Source organism: Xiphophorus hellerii, chromosome 22, assembly GCF_003331165.1.
Source record: "Xiphophorus hellerii strain 12219 chromosome 22, Xiphophorus_hellerii-4.1, whole genome shotgun sequence".
NCBI classification, from domain to species: domain Eukaryota; kingdom Metazoa; phylum Chordata; class Actinopteri; order Cyprinodontiformes; family Poeciliidae; genus Xiphophorus; species Xiphophorus hellerii.
The window spans coordinates 366,615-386,981 of record NC_045693.1 but is presented as its reverse complement, the minus strand read 5'-3'; the positions used below and the strand labels follow the sequence as shown (position 1 = coordinate 386,981).

Sequence of the window (20,367 nt, the reverse complement as noted above, 5' to 3'; positions counted from 1 at the left end):
GTAAAGTCAGAGAAACTTTAAATTTTTTCCAGAGGTGTATAAACTCAGTTTGAAACAGAATCTCTAGATTACATCAGAGCTGCCAACATCTGCTAACATTAATGAGACACAAGCAGCTGTGGAATCACTCAGTCCTAGAGTGGAAATGAAAATAAAATCTACTTAAAACTATGCATTTCATTTGAAGAACATTTTACTAAAAGCAGTTTATTATCTAGGTAGAAGTTCAGGTTAATGACTCGTGAAAATTAGTCTTTAACCTGAACTTTATTTGAAAATCATACTTAGAAATTGCATTACCCTTATTTTTATCTGAACGTTATGCAGCTGTTGGCCTTTTTTCTTTTTTTTTTTTACCCCTCCAGGGGGTCTTTTGTGGCTCTAGTGTCCCTTATATGACAGTGGGCTGGCAGGAAACGGGGAAGGAGAGGGGGGAAGACACGCGGCAAATATCGTCGGGTCCGGGAGTCGAACCCGCGATGGCGGCGTCGAGGACTCAAGGCCTCCAAATACGGGTTGCGCTAACGACTACGCCACCACGGCACGCCCCGGCCTTTTTTCTTTAAACAAGAATGAATGTCCATCTATGGAAAAGCAGACATGATGAGTCAGAGTTTTATTATTTCAGTTCACAGTTCATGAAGTGAGTCTGTCATAGTTTCAGTACCAAACACCTTTCTGTTCACACAGAACCAGCCTGTACCAGAGGTATTTGGGAAATTAATTACCAAACAACACAACAGTCACTAATCAAACTTCAAAAAAGAGCAATAAGAGTAATTAACAAGGCTAAGGACTGCGTTGCCACCTAAAATTGCCCATTGGAAAGAAATCGCTAAACATAATATTTTGTATTGCAAGTTGTCATCTGACTAAAGGTGCAGATGATACAAGTTTGTCCCCTTATAGCTGGTAAAATAATGTTATATACATATATATATATATAAATATAAAATGGTCTTTACTGTTTTCTTTAGAGGCTCTAGAGGTTCTAGACCAAATTTACCACAGGGGCCCGGTGTAGTCAGTGTTTTTATGAAGACACTTCAAAAAGAATTAAACACAAACAGATTAATATTTCATCATTTAATAATGTGAACCAAAGAGCCACTTGTGTCTCCAGAGGTTCAGGCTGCAGATCCAGTGTGATCCCATCTCCATACAGCAGCTAAAAGTGCAGCACTATAATTTTTAATTCATTGTTAAAATAAAATTGTGAAGGTTTAAAAAATATCTACCACTGAATATTAAAAAAGACATTTATTTAGTATAATTTCTTTGATTTACACCCAGAGGTGGGTAAGGTTCCAAACATTTACTCTGGTAGAAGGTAAACATTGAAGAAATGACTCAAATAAGAGTAAAATAGTATTTGGTTAAAAGTCTAATCAATTACTGAATAACTGATCAAATTATCAATCATTTAATATTTAAAAATTACGTCATCAGACAAAACAAAATACAAAGTTAAGAGGAAATTTTACTATTTTAAGGACTAAAATGACAATAATTCATGTAACAAACACAAACAACAGTCAGACAAAATAATTTTCCAAATCAGTTTCTTTCAATAAAAACACTTATAAAACTTTAATAAGAGCTGCAGATGTGTGTCTGGTGAACTTTTGATTAAAACATGTTTGTTTTTCATTCAAAGGGTAGAAAAGCTAGAAATACTTTAAAATATAATTACTCAAGTACTGCGCACTAAAAATACTCCTAAAGGTTGTTTTTGTTTTTTTTTTTCAAAAAATTACTCAAGTAAATGTAACTAGTTTCTACAACTAGTACACTCTGACATCAGTTCTCTACTCAGCCAGCAGGGGGCAGCAGAGCGTCTGCTGGCTTTAATCTCTAATCTCTCATGTTGAGTTTCAGGGATTAAAAGGTTGTCAAACCGTCACCGTCAGGAATCCCCACTTCTCCACCTTAATCTCAATCTGAACCAGAGAGATGAGGCTTCATGTTGTGGGTCCAGATGGACAGAACCGGGCCGCGCCGCAGCAACGCTGCAGCGTCTCAGCAGTTAATCCTGCTGCTGCTGCTCGTTGCATAACGTCTTTATATTCTTGTTGTTTTCCATCAAAAGAGCTTAAAGAGTCCAGAACGCGGTTCAACACACACAATTGGATATGTGACCCGTTTGGGCCTCAGAACCAGAAACATGCCTGTAATCAACTCTGCATAATCTGGTTTATGGGACCAGAGGATGACTGGATCCAGTTTAAATCCAGCCGTAACGCTGAGCTAGCTAAACTATGAAGGCTTTTCACATGAAACCTGCAGGAAAAGCAGAACTTTCTATTAAAATAAAAGGTCAGGTGCAACTTATCAGTAAAGAAAAAGATTTTTCCAAAGAAAATAAGTTAATAGCTGCAAACTTAAATAGCTGGAGTGTAACAGCACAATGTTTAAAATCACATGAGGCAACATGAAAATATGACTCGCATCGTTAACTAGATTATTACTGACCTGCGTTTGCTCTGATGTCTAATTTAATTTATATAAAAAGGGATTTAAGTCTTAAAAGAAGATTTATTAAAGCTCAATATCTATTATGTTCAGTTTTAGCTGCGTTATATTTAAAAATTCAAACTTTTTCAAACATTTTTCTCAGAATGGAGAACCTGAAGGCGCCTGCTGCAAAATGATGTTTTGAAAAGTTAAATCTGCATTTTGTTAAAATATGTAAGTGGTAGATCTGTATTAATTTATCCCACAATAAATGCAGTTTGTAGATTTTTGATACTTTTATTTTGTTTGTTCAGAACCAAAACCATCAATGAAATAAAGACACAATCAGACTTTATTCAAATAAACGATGGAGTTTTTATTTTTAGGTTCTCTCACTCAGTAACTACAGCAGCGTCATTTTTCTGTCTGTTTTTTAAGGTTTTATCGTTTTAATTTCCTTCTAAAGTTAAGAAAAAAAATCTGGACTAGATTTAGTCGAATAAAAAAAAACCCGCAAAATTTAATTCAACAATGATGCAAAAAAATTTGATTTATGAATAATAAATGATGAATATTATCTTACCATACATGAGGATGACTCCTTCAGCTCACATCCACACACCTGAGGAGATAATCCTTACACACACACACACACACACACACACACACACACACACACACACACACACACACACACACACACACAGAGCATCATGGCTCCGCCCACTTTGGTGGAGTTACAGGATCTGAGAGGAAAAATGTTCTGAAAGCTGGAAATGTTTTCAGATTAATAAGGAAGAATTGATTAATTGATTTATTGAATCTTTTAAATTTGCAGAACCTTCTAGATGCTGACCTTCTAGACGGCATCGCCGTGGCAACGACCGCAGAGCCACAGGAGCAGAAGAAGAAGAGGCGGTCCTAAAGTAGAAGAAGAAAGGCTCTGTATTTAGTAAAAAATAAAAAGTGACAAAACAATAAAACATTTAATATTTAAAAATGACAAAATCAGATGGACCAAATTACAGATTTATGTGAAAATATTGTATTTTTGAAGACCAAATTTAAAATACTAAAAACTCAGAGATGGGTAGTGAGTAGTCAAAATTACTCAATTACATTGGAAAAATATACATTTATTAGTATTTTTACTAAGCTGTATTTTTTTCTACTTTTACTTGAAATATTTTATTCTGAAGTATTTCTACTCTTATTTGAGTAAAATTTGTGGGTTTTCCACCCACTGAATGAAAAATTCGCCAGACACAGAAACACCTGCAGGTTTTGTTGAAGTTTCATAAGATTTTTTATTGAAAGAAACTGATATGGAAATTTTGTCTTTTGCCTGATTTTGCTACTTATATGAAATTATTGTAACTTTGGTCCTGATGATGTATTTTTTAAACATTAAATGATTGATAATTTTATCAGTTACTCAGTATTTGCCTAAACCTTTTAATAAGTACTTTTTTACTCGAGTATTTTTTTACTGCTATTTGAAGTACTGCTTCTCTTACTCGAGTATAATTTCCTCTATCCGCCTGTTCTGGAAGTTTTTACTGCGTTTCTGCTCTTAAACCATCTTTGCGCGCAGGATTTATGCACAGACTTTGTTTTTAATGCACAAATTTTCCGTAAAGATCCCCACTTATGCTTCGTTGCCATGGTGATGATGGTCTCAGTCGTGGCGTGCTCCTCGTCCTCCATCCGCGGGTCGTACCGGTCCAGCAGCTGCGTCAGAGGCGGCGCCTCGGGGATGAGCTGGCGGATCATGACCCGGCTGATGTTGGGCGCCTGCTGCAGCAACAGGATGCTGAGGGTCTGCGAGTGGATGCTGTGGAGCCGCAGGCTGAGCGCGGCTCCCAGCAGGCTGAGCGCGGCTCCCAGCAGGCTGAGCGCGGCTCCCAGCAGGCTGAGCGCGGCTCCCAGCAGGCTGAGCGCGGCTCCCACGGCTCCGGCTTCCACCAACAAGGCAGAAACAGCAAGCGAACCGAAGCACACCACAAACAGAGAAAACAATCCAACATTAAAAACCTTCACCTTTATTAAATGTATTTTTGATGCAAAATGTAGAGTGGAACCAGTACTTGGCAGAAGGAGACGAGTGTCGGGATGGTCTCAGCCACTGTGCGGTAAATCCATCTGCGTTTCCTGACGCACGGCAGAGCGAGAAGCTGAGAGACGGTGGGTCTTTCATTTGGTTGTGGGGTCAAATTCATCCTCAGGACTGACTGAAGTTCAACAAACAGGCCTGGAAACACAGGAAGAAAAAACCTGGATAGATTCATTACTGGCAGACGGAGGGCGGATGTTACGCTGGTGAACTCTGAGGGAAGGTGGCGCTGTTGGAGCTGCTGCCATCCTTCACCGCCGCTATAGGCCAGCAGCTCCAGAATAGAAACACCCAAAATAAGAACATAAAAAGGAGCTTTTATTAAAATTTAACTTTAATAATAAACGTGTGTTTAAAGGTGACCCATTAAACAGGTTAGGATAAGTTTATGGTCTATACAAAACATGTTCATTACATTTTTTTCTTATCTTAGTAGAGTTTAATGAAAATCATTAGATAATGAGAATTTAGTCTGATCAGTTCTGCATATTTTGAGAATAATCCAAGTTCTGTCACTTTAAATCCTAATGAGCTGCTGTTGGCCACGCCCACAATTCAATGTTTACACTCATGAAAATGGCTGCAAACTGTGGGTCGGTTTTCACTCCAGGTCCTTATGAAGAAGTTATTTGAAACTCACATTTATCTGCAAACGAAAACCAAAAGCAACCAGATGGTCAGTTATCCGATAAAACTCTAACAGGAAACATCTAAAAAATGAGGAAAGTCTCAGCACAGTGAATATTTAAACTGACAACAGATGTTGAGTTTTTCCGGACAGTTATGTACCGGTTCAATGCGGGACGCACATTTAACGGCCAAATATGGGGCGACTCCGTATTTTACGGGATGGGTGGCGACCTGATTCAGGGGAGCTGAGAAACAGTTTTATAGTGCTAAAGCTAAAGCTAAAGCTAAGACAGGGCTAGAATCGCCACTGGCATAAATTATATTTTTTTAACTTCCGTTTTAACATAAACTACTTTGTACCTTAGTCCAAATTTCATTTTAGTATAACATCTATTTTAACCTAAATTCACTTTCTGGCTTAAATTCTAGTTTAGCATACATTTTATTACAACATAACTTCCATTTTAGCATAAATCTCTTTAGTGAATAACTGAAATTGTGTCTCAGTGTAAATTCTGTGTAGCTGCTTGTAGCATAGCCTTAACAGAATTTATGCTAACTGATGCTCAGACCAGGTTTTAAGCAAAAATGGAATTTAATGTAAATTATAAGTGTTAGCATAAATTTCTAGAATAGCCAAAATTACACCATAAGTTCTGTTTTTACATAAACTGTTATGAATAACTTTGTAGCATACATACCTGGAAAATATATGGAACTGCCTCTGAGAAACGATTGTGGACATTTTTAACTTTATCCAATCGGTAACTTTGGTGCACGTCATGTTCCGCTATAAACCGGAAGTTGACTGTAAACAACCGTCCTCCGCTGCTGAGAAAAGAGCCGAGCCGAACCGAACCAGAAGGCTGTTCATTCAACGCTAATACAGACCAAACAGCTTCCTTCACTTCCTGCGCCGCCATTGCTGAACCTACAGAGAAGGACCTTACTTGAACCTACAGGCTGACTACCAATCTAAAGCGGCGCAGGAAATCAACGTCATCGTCCGTAACTCAGTCTGTTCACTGATTGGCCCAGAAGAAATCAAAATCAAAGATCTTTGATGGATTTAGTATTCAAAAATTACCTAAGATGGCAAAAAGGTTAAGCCAAGTTAAAATGTTGGCATTTTAAAAACTAAAAAGAAAAAAAAAAAAAGAAAAAAAAAAAATCAAACTTACAAAATTAAATCAGGCAAAAGAAAAAAAAAATTGTCCAAATCTATTATTTTTTTCCAATATAACTGCAGATTTATGTCTTTTGATCTTTTGGTTGAAACAAACGTCATTCAGTGAAGTTACTGCAATCTAAAAAATAACATTAAACACAAACTTTAAATAGTCTCAGTGTAAAATGAATCAGGCTTTATTACAAGTTAACAACAAAAAATGACAAATGGACGATAAAAATGTTAAAACTGATGTGTGCGGCGGGTTCAGTTCAGGCAGTGCAGCGGCAGCCGCGACTTTATTGGAGAGCCCTGTCCTTCGCTGTCCGCCATTTTGGACCTGGACAGAACCTTGGTCTCCTTCCTGCTGCCTTTCTTCTGCTGCGATAGGATCAGAGCAGAACGTTAGGCGGCGGCCCGGTTTCCCCCCGCGGCCCGGTTTCCCCGAACTCACCTTGAAGAAAGGAAGCCGCTTGCTCTCGTTGAAGACGAGGTTCTCGTCGACGAAGGGCGGCTCGGCGGCCAGACTCTCGCTGCAGGAGCTGAGATCGTTCTCCAGGGAGTCCTGCAGACAAACCGGGTCAGAACCGAGACACGCTCACAGAACCAGCTCAGAGTCAGGGAGTTCACATGGTCAACCTGGCTCTGCCTGTCCTCCTCCTCTGGGCCTTCATCCTCCTGCCTCATCCTCAGCGCCGCCAGCAGCTCGCTGCGCCTGCCGCTCCTCTTCAGAACCCTGGGATAAACAAACTCCCGGCGCTGAGGAGTCACACCTGAAGGCAGCAGAACCGGGTCAGCATCAAAGAAAACATTTACCTGAAACTCAGCAGATGATGATGTCATCATCAGCTAATTAAAGTGTCAATTTTAAAAACAAGAGTTCTACTTTATCTCTTTTTAATAAGTGAAAAAAATAAATGGGAAACAAAATAAATCATTTGTGAATATTATGTTTAGTAAGAAAAACAAAAAATTATTCATGAACATTTAAATAAAATTTAAAAATTAAAAGCAAATATTACATAAAAAATTTAATAATTTTACCGATTAATAATTTGATCAATAAAAAAATATTTAAATAATAAAAAACCATTAAAATAAAAATCATAAAAAAAATTATAATACTAAATAAAGAAATCAGTAAGTACTTAAAATAAAAATAGTAAATAAAGATCCATAATAATAATAATAATGTTGTTGTTCTGTTTTGGTAGCCCAGAACCCGGACCGGTTCTGGTCCGTTCTTCCTCACCAGTAGGAACGTCCTGCTGCAGCTCCTCCAGCAGGAAGTTTCGGACCAGCTGCTGAACCGCTTCCAGCTGCTCCTGCAGCTCCGCCTGCTGCCGCTCCAGAACCACCAGGTTCGAACCCGTCTGCTTCTGCAGATCCGTCAGAACCCGCCGGTTCTCTTCCTGCCGGCCGCTCAGGTCCGCCTCGGCGGCCCGAAGCCGCTCGGCACCTCGGGTCTCCACACCCTGAACACGGGTTGGGTCGGTTAGCAGAAGCAGAACCCAGCAGAACCCGGCCTGCAGCCCGGTTTAACGCTGTACCTGATTGAGACTCTGGGCCACTTCTGCCAGCTGCTCCATCAGAACCAGCTGGTCCTGGGCCCGGCAGGCCGCCTGCTCCCTGGTTCTGGAGGTCCACTCTGCGTCCCGGTCCACCAGGCCTGCAGCAGAACATCATCATCATCACCTTCATCTCCACCTGGAGGGGGCGGGGCCTCACAGGAGGCGGTACCAGTACCTGACACAGCGCCGTGGAGGTCCGAACAGCGGCCGCTCATCTCCTCCAGCACAACCCGGTTCTGATGGGCCGCCTGGCGCAGCGAAGAGGCCAGAGAGGAAGAGGAGAGCAGACGCTCCACCTGCAACGAAGAACGCTGCTCCACCGCTTCGCAGCGGCTGCAGGGAGGAAGATGAAGATGAGGAAGAGGAGGGACACGGTGAGGAAGAGGAAGATCATCACGAGCTCTGACCTGAGGTTCTGCTGCAGCTCCTCAACCGGGCCCTGCAGGTTACTGGAGGCCACGTGCAGCCTGCTGTAGTCCTGCTGGGTTTCCTGCAGGAACTTTACGGTCCGGTTCAACCCCTGGCAGAAACACGACCAGAACCGAGCTCAGCCGGACCCAAACCCCAGCAGAACCCCCCCCCCCCCCCCGGACTCCAGCTGGTTCTGATAGAACCGGGCCGGCTCACCTGCTGGTGGCGCTGCTGGGCCTGTTGGATCTGCTCCTTGAGCTGCTCCTGCTCCTCCTGGAGCGCGCTCAGTCCGGTCCGAGCGTCCTGACGCAGCACCGCCAGGTCCAGAAACAGAGCCCTGAAGAAGACTCCGGTCTCCTTCATCGCCTCCACCTGCAGAAGGTCGGGTGGTCAGGAGGTCGCGGGGTCAGAGGTCATCAGCAGGTCTAGATAAACATTAATCTCTCGCAGATCTTTGGTGGTTAAAGTTGCAGCTGCTGATTTTCTGAATAATTAAGTTTTAATTTGAACTTTTTAAACTATATTTGTGTTTATTACATTTTCTAACATAAAATAGTTGTTGGGTCACCTAGTGCCACCCAGTCTTCCTCTGATCAGAACCGGGCCTGAATCCGGGTTTGGACCCACCTGATCGGCCAGATCCCGCTGCGTCTCCATGGAAACCTGCAGGGCGTCACTGAGCTCCCTGATGGCGGTCAGACCCGGCAGCATCCGCACGTCCAGAACATCCTGCACCTCCTGCTGGTGCTCCTCCTGAACCAGAACCAGAGGGTCAGAGTCAGAACCACCAGAACCACCAGAACCCCAGCGCTCTGCTCACCAGCAGCTGCAGCAGAACCTCCCTCTGCTCCCGGGTCAGCGCCTCGTGCCGCTCCACCTTCTCCCGGCAGCGGGCAACGCCGTCCGCCACCAGCGCCTGGACTCCGCCCACCAGCGTTTCCACGGTGACCAGGTCGCGCCGCAGCGTGGCCTCGTTCCCCACCACCAGGCCATCTGGATGACAGAGGCAAACATGAGCCCACAGAACCCCGGCCCGGCCCGGCCCTGGACGCAGGGCGCCACCTACCGACGGCGTGGGCGAAGCCGGTCAGCATGTGGGCGTGGGCGGCGCCGTGATGCTGCACGCTGCGCTGCAGGCTGCTGAAGGCGCCGTCCATCTTCTGGGAGAAGCTCTGCTGCGTCTGCATGTTGTGCTGCTCCACCTGCAGGACCAGAGGACCCGGTTAGACCCGGTCAGAACCAGAACCGCCTCTCTCTCTAGCCGACGTGGCCTACCTTGGTCTTGCGGTCCAGCTTGGCATGGAGACCCGACACGTCGCTGGTGCTCTCACCGACGGCGCTCAGCAGCTGCAGGCGGAGAGGCCGGTCAGAGAAAACGACGATAAACGAGTTTTAAGGTTTGGAGATAAAAAATATCTAGAATTAAATATAAAACAGTTTCGGTTCCAGTGGATGAGATTTATTATTTCTCTGGTTTTCTGCAGCAGGAACAAGATCAACTAACAAACAGATTCTGAAATATATATAAAGTTATAGTCAAAAACCCCATTTAACAAAAAAAATATATATAATAACTTTCTTCAACATGTAAAAATATAAGCCAACCTTTCTTCCAATAACAGATTCTACGTGGCCGTCTCACAAACACACTTAGCTTCCCGTTAGCTAAGTACAGCATAATGGCAGAACTGATACAACTTCTTCACCTTGAAGCCTGTCTGCTACACAGTCTGACGTTAGCTAAACAGATCAATATGCAATGTGTCTGTATCTGACATACACTAAAGGTTTTATTTTAGCAGAAAAGGCTTTGGACTAAACTGTTACTCCTGTTAGCCACGCTAGCACCAAGTACAGCTGGTCAATCAACCATCGCTGTGTTCAGGGAAGCGCTGATTAATAATCTAGAAATAAATATCAAGCCTGGAAACTTGATATCGTAACGGACTGAATGTTATGTTTTTAACGTAATCTTTGCTCGTCTTGCGGGGAGCAGGCGGTTGCCACGGTAACAGGTGTGCTTAAACTACAAAGAGAGAGTAAAAAGGTAGGAGTGGTTTTGAGTTGATCACCTGTTCAGGTTATTTTACGTTTGTTTGCCTTTGCTGTGGCGCATTACAGCCGCTGTAGTTTCTAACCGTTGGACTAATTACCTCGTTCGTTTGTGAGTTTACGTCATTCACAACAAACATCAAATAGAACAAATATATTTCATAACATTTTAACAAACAAATGGCTTCTACCGCGGTAATTATGTGAAATTAAATGAATTATATCCCAACTTCAGAAGATTTGCCTTTACCTTTACAGAGCTCTTTGGTTCTTCCTGTCAGTCTGTAGCTTCTCATATTGAGGTCAAAGTTCAGATCTACCATAACTGACTGACACCTGCTGGCCTCAGGTTTGCAACCAGCTTGTGACTGAGAAACCAGTAACCTGCTCCCAGATGATGACATGAACTTGTTAGTTCCTCTGTCCATTTAGTAGCTGATATATTGTGAAAATCCAGTAGACATGATTCACTAATCAGTCATGTTTACATAGAAACAACTTTGTTTGTGAGACTTGGGGTCAGGTGGGTCGGTTGTGGGCGGAGCTTGGTAAGGTCCATTACATACCTGATCCCAAACCAAACCACAACTCACACTTTAGTCCTAAATCTGACAATCTGACCATCACTGTTTTTGGGTTTTTTGGGTCAGGCTTCGGTCCCCACAACGAAGTATTAGTCAGGAAAATTGTCCCCATAATGTATTACACACACACACACACACACACACACACACACACACACACACACACACACCTGTTTCATTAGGTATATTAACTGTAAATAAAAAGTTTCCAAATTCAGGCTTTTAATCAAATGTCAGATTGCATTTAAATCGACATTAAAACTCCACAGTTTGGTATTACAGTATTTTTTCCAAGCCTTGACTGACTGATGGGTTTCCATCGCCATAGCAACCCCGAATCACGGTAGCGACAGGTGAAGGTGCGTACCTGTCCGGCGGCGCTGTACAGCGACTCGTGGACCGAGCTGAGCTCCGAGCAGATGAACTCCTCCTCCACCAGCTTCTCCTTGGTCTTCTCCAGATCCCTGCTGGTCTCCTCCAGCCTGGAACCAGAACCAGAACCGTGAGAGCCCGGCTGATAAAGACGGATAAACGCTACGCGGAGCGGCTCTACCTCTGCTGCTTCTCATCCAGGTCCATGCTGCACTGCTCCAGCCGGCTCTTACTGTCCAGGAACAGATCGTTCACCTGCAGGGAGCAGAATAAAACTCTAAGACATTTTAAAGCCAAGACAGAAAACTAGAAATATGAGAAATGGCTGAACGAGAACGGTTGCATTTCTGGATCCGTTTACAGCTTTTCTAATAAAAACACTAACCTGTTTTAAATCATTACAGAATAAACAAGTCATGTTCATTTCCTGAAGTGTGCATTGCCTTCTTTCTCATTGGCTGCCTTTCAAATTCATCAACCTACTTTGCTTGTCAAGTTAGCATAGCAAGCGCAAAAAGTTTCCAATGAGACATAAGAGAAAAAAAAACATTTTAAAACTTGATGTTTCTTTACATGTTGTATTATTGTCTGTAGGTTCCTGACCAGATGCTAATTCTGTTTATGGAAACGTTTGGGAACCAGAGCAAGAGACAAAACTTCCTTTCACTGAGAAAGTTTAATCATGTTCAGCTTTGGTCGCTGTGGTTTGTCACCTCCATCACCCCCCCCCCCCCCCCCCCCCCCCCCCCCCCACCCCCATCACCTCCCCCCCAAACCCCCCATCACCAGTGACAGACACAAAGAACCCTAGCTAGCTAGCTAGCGTTCATCCCAGCTAGCTAGCAGGGATGTATTAGCAGGTAGTTAGCGGTAGCCTCAACCGCCTCCAGTAACAAACCAAGAGGTCCATGTTCAACTAAACCTTTTTCCCCCCAACAGAAAAGTCAGAAGGGAAAAAAAAAAAAACGACATGAATGAGATTTCGATTAAATCATCCTGTCAAGATCAAAATTAAAACCAGTGAATAAAATATTAAAGACCAACTTACATTTTGTTTTATGAATTTAAGACATTGTAAGGATGCATGAATACACTAACTGCTAACTCCCAGAGCAGATACCTTCTTGAGCTCCTCCTCCGTCATGGCGATCTGCTCCTCCTGAGCCGTGATCTGGGTCACCATGCTCCTGCAGGACAGAACCGGGTCACATCAAGCCGCTAAAAGCTGTCGTCTTCCATCAATACATTGATTATTGGAACCAAACTTTTCCCTTTCAGTCCGACTCATATTCAGATTAATCAGAAATCAAAACGATCCTTGATGAAATTTTCCATTAAACTGGTTAAAAACATCCAGTGATACCAACTCCCACCTGCAGGTGGCAGCATTTCATCCTATTAGTGCTGCTGCCTCAGTCTGATGTCAAATTACCATCTGATAGATATGGTAACAAAAAAAACAGTTTTAAGTCTAAAAATGTCTCTAATCTTGTTATTCTCTTCATCTTTTTATTTTTATTTATAGATTTTGGACTGAATGTAATGAGGGAAAAATAGCTGGAATTCCAGATGTTTCAGAATTTTTTCTGAAACATCTGGAAAGATTCTGCTGCTTTGATTTCAATGATGCTTTATGTGTAATAAAGTGAAGATATCATAAGCTTATGCTTCTACCTACAGTTTTTCTTTTCAGTCTACACTTTGTTCCATTGACAGGAATTTAAATATTGTTTTTTTATTTCTATCTGCATGAAAAACTTAAAGAATGAAACAATAAATATTGAGAACTAAGAGCAGCAGGAATCGGTGAGGGTGTGGAGACTTCCTCAGGTCTCGGCTGAACTCACTCATAGTTCTCTGATGAAAGGTAAACCCCGTTTTTGTCTCGGGTGGCGGCCAGGTCCCGTTTGAGCCGCTCAATCTCCTCCGTGTATTCCTGACAGGACAGAGAAAAAGCTCCAGATTTACCAGAACATGAAACTATCTGACAGATGAATCAGGAACCAAACGGATGAATCAGGAACCAAACGGATGAATCAGGAACCAAACGGATGAATCAGGAACCAAACGGATGAGTCAGTAACGTAAACGTCTGAGGAAACGAGCGCCACCTTGATCAGGGTCCGCTTGGTGAGCTTCTGGTTGACCTCGGGTTTGTTCATGATGTTCTTGGCTCGGCTGGCGTACTCCAGCGTGCTCAGCGTCTCCTGCAGGCGGCAGAGGTCGGGGTCAGATATCTCAGAACCGGGTCCGGGTCGCGGTCGGAACCGGGTCTTACCTCCAGGTTGCTGGAGGACGGCGACACGGTGGCGATGATGGAGGTCTTGGTGCGTCCGCCCAGCGAATCCTGCAGGATCCTGGTGAGTTTGGACTCTCTGTGGAAGAACCGGGCCCACAGTTAAACCCAGATCAGCTGCTGGTTCTGACGGGCCCGGTTCTGTGTGCGGCCCACCTGTACGGGACGTGGGGCCTCTTCTCCACCAGGGCGGTGATGACCCGGCCCAGCGTCAGCAGCGACTGGTTGATGTTCCCGGCCTCGCGGGCCCGCTTGTCCACAGCTCCGGAGCGGCCGATGTTCTCGCTGCCGGCGAGGTCCACCTGGACAGAAGCGGGTCGGGTCAGTACACTGGCTCGGCCAGGTCGCCCTGACCGGGTCCGGACGATTCCTCACCAGGTTGAGCTTGCCGATCTTCACCAGCTCCTCGCCGTCCAGGGTGATCTCCTTCATGTGGATGGTGACGGAGAACACGGAGTGGGAGCGGCTGCAGAGAGACGAGTGGTCAGAACCTGGTTCTGAAGACGGCGCCGACCCAGTCAGACATTTATCAAAGTTTGGTTTTTCCCTCCAACCAGTGGGTTTCCATTCAGAGCAACGTTAGCGCGCCCAGGGCGGCCATCTTGTTTTACAGCTTTAATTTATTTTACTTTTAGCCCTATGACAGAATATTAATGTCTGGTTACAATTTATTTTATTTTATTAATTGTGTGAATAAAAGTCACAATGAATATTAATATTACCAGAACAACGTTGTGATATTAAGAGAATAAAATAGTAACTTTGTGAGACATGGAAAATAACAACAAGTTAAAATGAGGAAAGTTGAGCATCTTATGAAGTTATACTTTAGTATCAGTTGTACAGATAATAAATAGTTAATTCTTATAATTTCTTATATGACAATAATCTCATAATTAAACAGTCTAATAGTGTGAAAAAGTTACTTTTTGAAAATATTCCCTTTTTAGAAGAACGGACGAGAGACAAAAATAAACTAATAAAAAATCTAAATTGCGGTCGCCATGGAAACCTGGAGTAGGCGTTCATCAGGGTGGAGGCCGTCCGCCTCTTGGCTGCTCCTCGCTCCAGGATCTGGTAAACCTCGTCCTTGTTGTGGACCACCACCTCCTCTAGCCCCTTCACCACCACGCCGCGCTGCAGCACACACACAGGGCCGGGTCAGGGAACAGAACCAGAACCAGAACCCTCCCGGCGCCGGTCAGAAGCTCCCACCTTGTTGCGGGGGTCGTCGAACAGCTGCAGGCGCTCGTTGACGTCCTCGGTGGGGCTCAGCAGGTCGAACAGCTCCTCGTTGTAGATCTCCAGCAGAGAAACCTTGACGGAGAACTCGGTGCCGTTCTCGCTGAGCTTCTCGAAGATCTGGTGCAGCGTCCGGGGGATGATGCCGGCCAGCGGGTCCTGCAGAACCGCAGAGGGTCAGGCCGCTGGACGGAGCCCCGCCGACCGGGTCAAAGGTCAAACTCACCTCCTCCCAGGTGAACTGCGCGTTCGGAGTCCGCTCCCCCTCCATGGTGAAGGTCTTCCCGGTTCCTGTCTGACCGTAGCTGCAGAGCAAACAGGAAGTGGATCAGAACTCGACTCAAACAAGAAAATTCAAAAACTTCAAGGTTTGGTTTCAAATCTGGGAGATAAAAACTGAAAATTTACTGAAAAAACTGTTTCAATTCACTGTGGTATAATTTATTAGTGTAAATATTCTACAGCAGAGACCATGTAAAATAAATTAAAGATACGTTTTGAAATGTCTCTCATCTTTACAACGACGTTCTTTAGCAGACAGAACAAAAACTGAGCAGTAAATTTCTGCCAAAGAAAAACTCAAAAATGACCTGGGAAATTTCTGACCTGAATTTAAACATTTCTGAGATTTTTGATGGAAATTTCATTTTTTGTTAATAATCCATGTGCAGCGGCTCTCATACATCATCACACACCTGGTCAAAGAACAAAACCCTCCATTTTAATACAGTTTAAAATATAAGCCAATCTTTTATTTCAATAACGGATCAATAAGTCATTATTGATTGTAATAATTAGTATTACAATCCAAACAAATCATGTTAAGGTAAATCACCTTAACATTAAATTAAATGCTTAAGCACAAAATACAAAGAAATTACAAAAAAATCCTTTTTTTTTTTTTTAAAGTTTTCTAGCATTTAGAAAAAAAGTTATTTTGTGGATTTTAAAGGCATAAGAAAAAGAAAAGCAAAAGAAATGTGTCTGTGTTTTTAGGTGTAAAAGTATTAAACAATGTTTTCCAATTTAAGATTTTAATCAAATGTTCGACTGCACGTTATAACCAAACTGAGCAGTTTGAATATCCAGCACTTCCCAAACCTTGAAAACACCTGACTGAAATTCAAGCATTTTCCAGGAACCCTGTTTAGCGGATCAGGAGGAAACCAGAGGGCGACTCACGCAAACACGGTGCAGTTATATCCCATAATAACCTCGTCCAGGATGGGACACACCACGCTGCGGTAGACATCGATCTGCTTCGCAGCCGGGCCGAAAACCTGGAGAGAATAAACATTCCCAATGAGAGACCCAGTTTACCTCCTGGTTCTGACTGGGCCACAGGGGTTCTGACCATGTCGAAGGTGTAGGTCTTCCTGGAGGACTTGTCGTTCACGCCACCTGTCCTGACCAGCACCTCCTTCCTGCTCTGGTCGCAGTCGATGACTCCGTGAGACGACCTGTGCTCCATGGTGTTGAAAGGCCTGAAACAGGAAGCAGAACCAAATAACAGGAAGTTCCTGCAGAATCAAACTAATTTATTATTGGTTACGTTTAATATAGACAAAAACACCGTTTGCCTCTTTTCCTCAGACAACAACCAGACAGAGATTTAAAGAGGAGAAACAAAAGCAAATGAGGTGGATTAGCAGAGCTAGTTAACAACTGATGTCATCCAGGACATGTTGCTGTAAAGCTTCATCTATCCTGCAGAACAGATTATATCCTGTTTGAAGATTGATTAAGAGTCATCAGAGAGAAAAACAGAAAAAGACTTCAGTCAGAGGCTTCTTCTGATCCCTGCAAGACTGACTGCTGCTGCTGCTGGAGACCGTTCCTGTCCCGCATCATCACCATCCACAACGACTCTCTGAAGAAACTTGGGGGATCTGAGTTGCATTTAATTTCCGTTTGTTTTTACCCGGTTTTCCGTCTTACCTGCACCGGACCACCACCTGGATATTCCGGCCCTTCTCCTCTCGCCTCCCTCCGGTACCGTTAATGGAAGCCATGGTGGCCGCAGACAGAAGTGCCTCTCCGCGGTCTGACAGCCTGCGGACGCCGTTAAAGCTCCGGTTAGCAGAGAGCAACACACCGACCGGACCGCAGAAAACTTCACAGCGATGTTTTAGAACCGGTAGAAACGAAGCCATTCAACGCAGAATAAACCCTGCGTTGTTTGAAATCCGCCGGTAAAGATTAGCGTCGCGGAGCAAAACGAGCCGTTAAAACTCAGAGTAACTCACCGAGTGAAGGAGTGTCTTTTCCTCCTGTGCCGCTATAAAGTCTTGCGATCTAATTCCGATCAATTTAAATCAGTAAAATGTCGGTAATCAGTTTTTAATTCCTCCTCAGATTCCTCAAGAACTAACAGAAACCTCCTCTGGCGCTCAGAGCCACAAATCTTCAAACTGTACTTTTAAAGTTTAACCCACCAATAGCCGTGCAGCAACGGACAAACTAAAGACGCGATTGGTCGTAAAGAACACGTGACTCCTTCAGGGTGGAGCATCATGGGAGTTGGGGGGAAAAAGTACCACACTGACTCCAGTAGATGGCGACATTATTCTGAAAACGGTCCAATGAACTTTCAATTTAATTTCCGCATAAAAACATGATACAAAGAGGCTCCATCGGTTGTTGTAGCCAGATTATTTTAGCATCGAAACTTTATAATAAAATACATATTTAAAATTTTAACAGTTTTACATGTTAAAAGATGAAATATTTAGTTCTTTATTAAGAAATGCTCACATTCTGCTGTCTACTGTATAACTGTTATACATCTCTGGAAAATAAAGTTATTTTATTCCCCACAACAAAAAAAAGGCTTGCTAATCTGGGCTTTCTTGTTCTTTCAGTTTTAAGTCAGATCAAAGTCTGGGTTTTGACTAGACCCAAGACTTCATATTACAGACGTACGTAATGCAGAGAGGGATAGAGAGCAGACAGAAGTTATACTCAGGTAAAATCAGCATCACTTCAACACATAAATACTCAAGTAAAAGCAAAAAGGAGCCGTTCAAGAAATTATTCCAGTCAGTAAAAACTAAGAAATTCATCAAAATACCTGATTTAAGATTTAAAATGATTTAATCTGACAGACTAAAATGTATTGCTGGAGTTTAAAGACTAATTCAAAACAAAAAATATGAATAAATATAAATACCAAAATTATAAAATAATAAATTCAGACAAAAGAACTGTCTCAGCAGATCTGTAGATCTGTGTGTCTGACTTCATATCTACATGAGTTGGAGTCTGCTGTATGTCATGATGACCTTTCAGGTTTTTGGAGACTTCTTTCAGCATACTGCAGCCTGCTTCCAGGGTGGATTTGCTTTAACTAGGCCGGGCCTGGAGGAATATGGTGAATGTTTTCCGTCCAGCAGAAAGGCTGATTTGAGGTTGCAGGAGGTTCTGTCCCCTCCAGAATGAGGTCCGCCTCATTTCCATAACTATTTTAACTGTGAGGGTGGCAGCAAACTGAGGTGGGAACGGCATTGTTCCCTCCCTCCCACTCGTTCCCGGCCTCTGCGAGTCTTTTTGTGATCAGCGGCCCACTCAGGACCCGGATGGACCCTCTTTTCCCCCCGTCCCGCCGGGCCGAGCCGCAGATCCAGAGATCCAGAGGAGCGGGTAACTTCTGGGCGACGAAGAGGAGCTCCTCGTCTTCCTCTCCTGAAGCCTTCATCTTCTCTCAGGCGACCCAAAAGCGGTGAGTCCGTCCAGAGCTGACCTTTTCTCACGTTTGGGTCAGAAAATGAAAAATGTAACTGCAGGTTTGGTTTTTAGTTGGTTTCTGCAGCTTCATGGCGACTTTTTGGTTGAAAACACGAAGGACTGAAGGCTGCTTCTGTGTTCTCAGGTTCGATGAAAGCTGCAGAAATATTCAAACATGAAGCAGAAAATTAGTTTTCCTTCAGGAACTCTGGAAATTTTCTCACCATCTGTAAATAAGCTGCATTTGTGTTGTGAGAAGATTTGTTTCTTTGTTTTCCAAGTCAAACTCATAAATGTTCTTTTCATTCGGAATCAGTTTTGATCCTTTATCTAAAATAAAAAAAAGGAAATAAAAACATTAGATTATCATTTTTAGCTGCTTATTGTCATTACAAAGACAAAAGAATTAGAAAACTCTGCATTTCAAAGAAAGTCTTGGCTTCAGCTTTAACGTCAAAACTGGAACATTTTGCGTAAAAGTTCACCTCCAGTTTGTTCATTTTAGAAATATATTAAGTTAAAAGTGGATAAAATATAATAAAAAGCATAAATTCTTCAGACTTTAGAGGTTTTTTAAATTTCATGCATTAGAAAGACGAGTAAAAGTTTAGGACAAAGCTGCACAGATTCTCTTTTTAACAGAAATGAAGCTTCAAAATGCAACAGAATAATATTTTAAGTCTTCCTGGGTTTTTTAAAAAGGTTTTTCATATTTCTGTTACAGATTTAACAACTTAGAGCCTTTAAACGAAACTTTAACCTGCAAAGTTTCTTCATGTTTTCTTTATTGGCTGAAAAACAAAATAGTTTTATTGGAGTTTAATTCAAAGTCAGAAAAAAGATGCAAATGATCTGTTAATTATTTTAAGACAAATAATCCAAAAATAAGTTTTGATACTTTGTGTTTTGAAAAGATTTTTTGACTTTTTTTATCGTCTTCATTCATTTGAAGCCTTTGCTCCAATTTGAGATCAAAATGTTGCCCTGATGTCACAGCTGGAAGATTTTTAGTTAAAATCCACTTTTCAGTTTTTGCTTTCTAAACCTTAATATGAATAAATGAAAACCTGGAAATAATTTTAGTATTTGGTTCAATAAAGACAGCTGGAAGTTCACTAAATGAACTCATTCATGCATAAATCATTGTAGAGGTTATTTAATTTGTTCCCTGGTAAAAACGGGAGAATAAGAATTAAAAGGAATAAATTATTTTAAGGGTTTGTTTAATTTTAATTGCTTAAAGTTTAAGGAACAGAAATGGAAATGCAGGAGGAAGACGACAGACCGTCGTCATCACTAAACCCAGAAGAAAAGACGTTTTATTGTTTGATTTTTTTGGATTTGCATCCAAACGGACCAACATGGACGTTTCACATTTTCCCTTCAGTTTCTCTCATTTTGTTTAGGAAACAGCAGATTAAGCTTCTGCAGAGCAACGTTAATATTTTTACATTTCCTTCAAGTTTCAATTAGGAGGCACAAAAATGCTTCAAAACAACTAAAAGTTTAACTTGAATAAAGATGATTTTCATGACGATTATTCATTTTGAAGCCGTGTTTTCTGTTTTTGTCAGTTTAATTTGGTTTAAAGTGGAACATTTTCAATGTTTTATTCAAAATGCAAAATCCCAAGAAGGACAAAAGAAAGTTCAAATGTTGCTCTGATGTCACAGCTGGAAGATTTTCATGAAAATCAACTTTTTACTTCTTGATTTTTAACATGTTTCACTGTAAAAAATGGGGAAATGTAC

At 42.4% G+C, this 20,367-nt stretch overlaps 1 protein-coding gene and 1 long non-coding RNA gene across 2 annotated transcripts; one reads left to right on the top strand and one right to left on the bottom strand.

The window, feature by feature from the left end:
• Window positions 1-6,408: 6,408 nt before the first annotated feature.
• Window positions 6,409-17,430, bottom strand: LOC116712978 (kinesin-like protein KIF11). The gene is made up of 27 exons (XM_032552891.1): window positions 17,140-17,430; window positions 16,832-16,945; window positions 16,248-16,377; window positions 16,076-16,173; window positions 15,120-15,198; window positions 14,867-15,052; window positions 14,664-14,788; window positions 14,027-14,117; window positions 13,808-13,953; window positions 13,634-13,730; window positions 13,467-13,562; window positions 13,203-13,291; window positions 12,476-12,542; window positions 11,537-11,610; window positions 11,351-11,465; window positions 9,623-9,694; window positions 9,414-9,549; window positions 9,168-9,340; window positions 8,975-9,100; window positions 8,564-8,719; window positions 8,344-8,456; window positions 8,112-8,269; window positions 7,916-8,034; window positions 7,618-7,840; window positions 7,005-7,138; window positions 6,820-6,930; window positions 6,409-6,746 (listed from the first exon to the last, which is right to left on the bottom strand). The coding sequence occupies exons 2-27, from the start codon at window positions 16,903-16,905 to the stop codon at window positions 6,633-6,635; spliced, it is 3,102 nt and encodes a 1,033-aa protein (XP_032408782.1). The 5' UTR covers window positions 16,906-16,945; window positions 17,140-17,430; the 3' UTR covers window positions 6,409-6,632.
• On the top strand, window positions 9,580-11,783 carry LOC116712995 (uncharacterized). The gene is made up of 2 exons (XR_004337757.1): window positions 9,580-9,744; window positions 11,312-11,783. It is a non-coding gene; the product is annotated as an uncharacterized LOC116712995 (long non-coding RNA).
• Window positions 17,431-20,367: the final 2,937 nt, after the last annotated feature.

Coding starts and splice junctions, on each gene's coding strand:
- LOC116712978 (XM_032552891.1), bottom strand. CDS start 16,905: ATGGCTTCCATTAACGGTACCGGAGGGAGGCGAGAGGAGAAGGGCCGG. Junction 16,174..16,247: donor AGACCTACACCTTCGACATG/GTCAGAACCCCT, acceptor TATTCTCTCCAG/GTTTTCGGCCCGGCTGCGAA. Junction 15,053..15,119: donor CGCAGTTCACCTGGGAGGAG/GTGAGTTTGACC, acceptor GCGGTTCTGCAG/GACCCGCTGGCCGGCATCAT.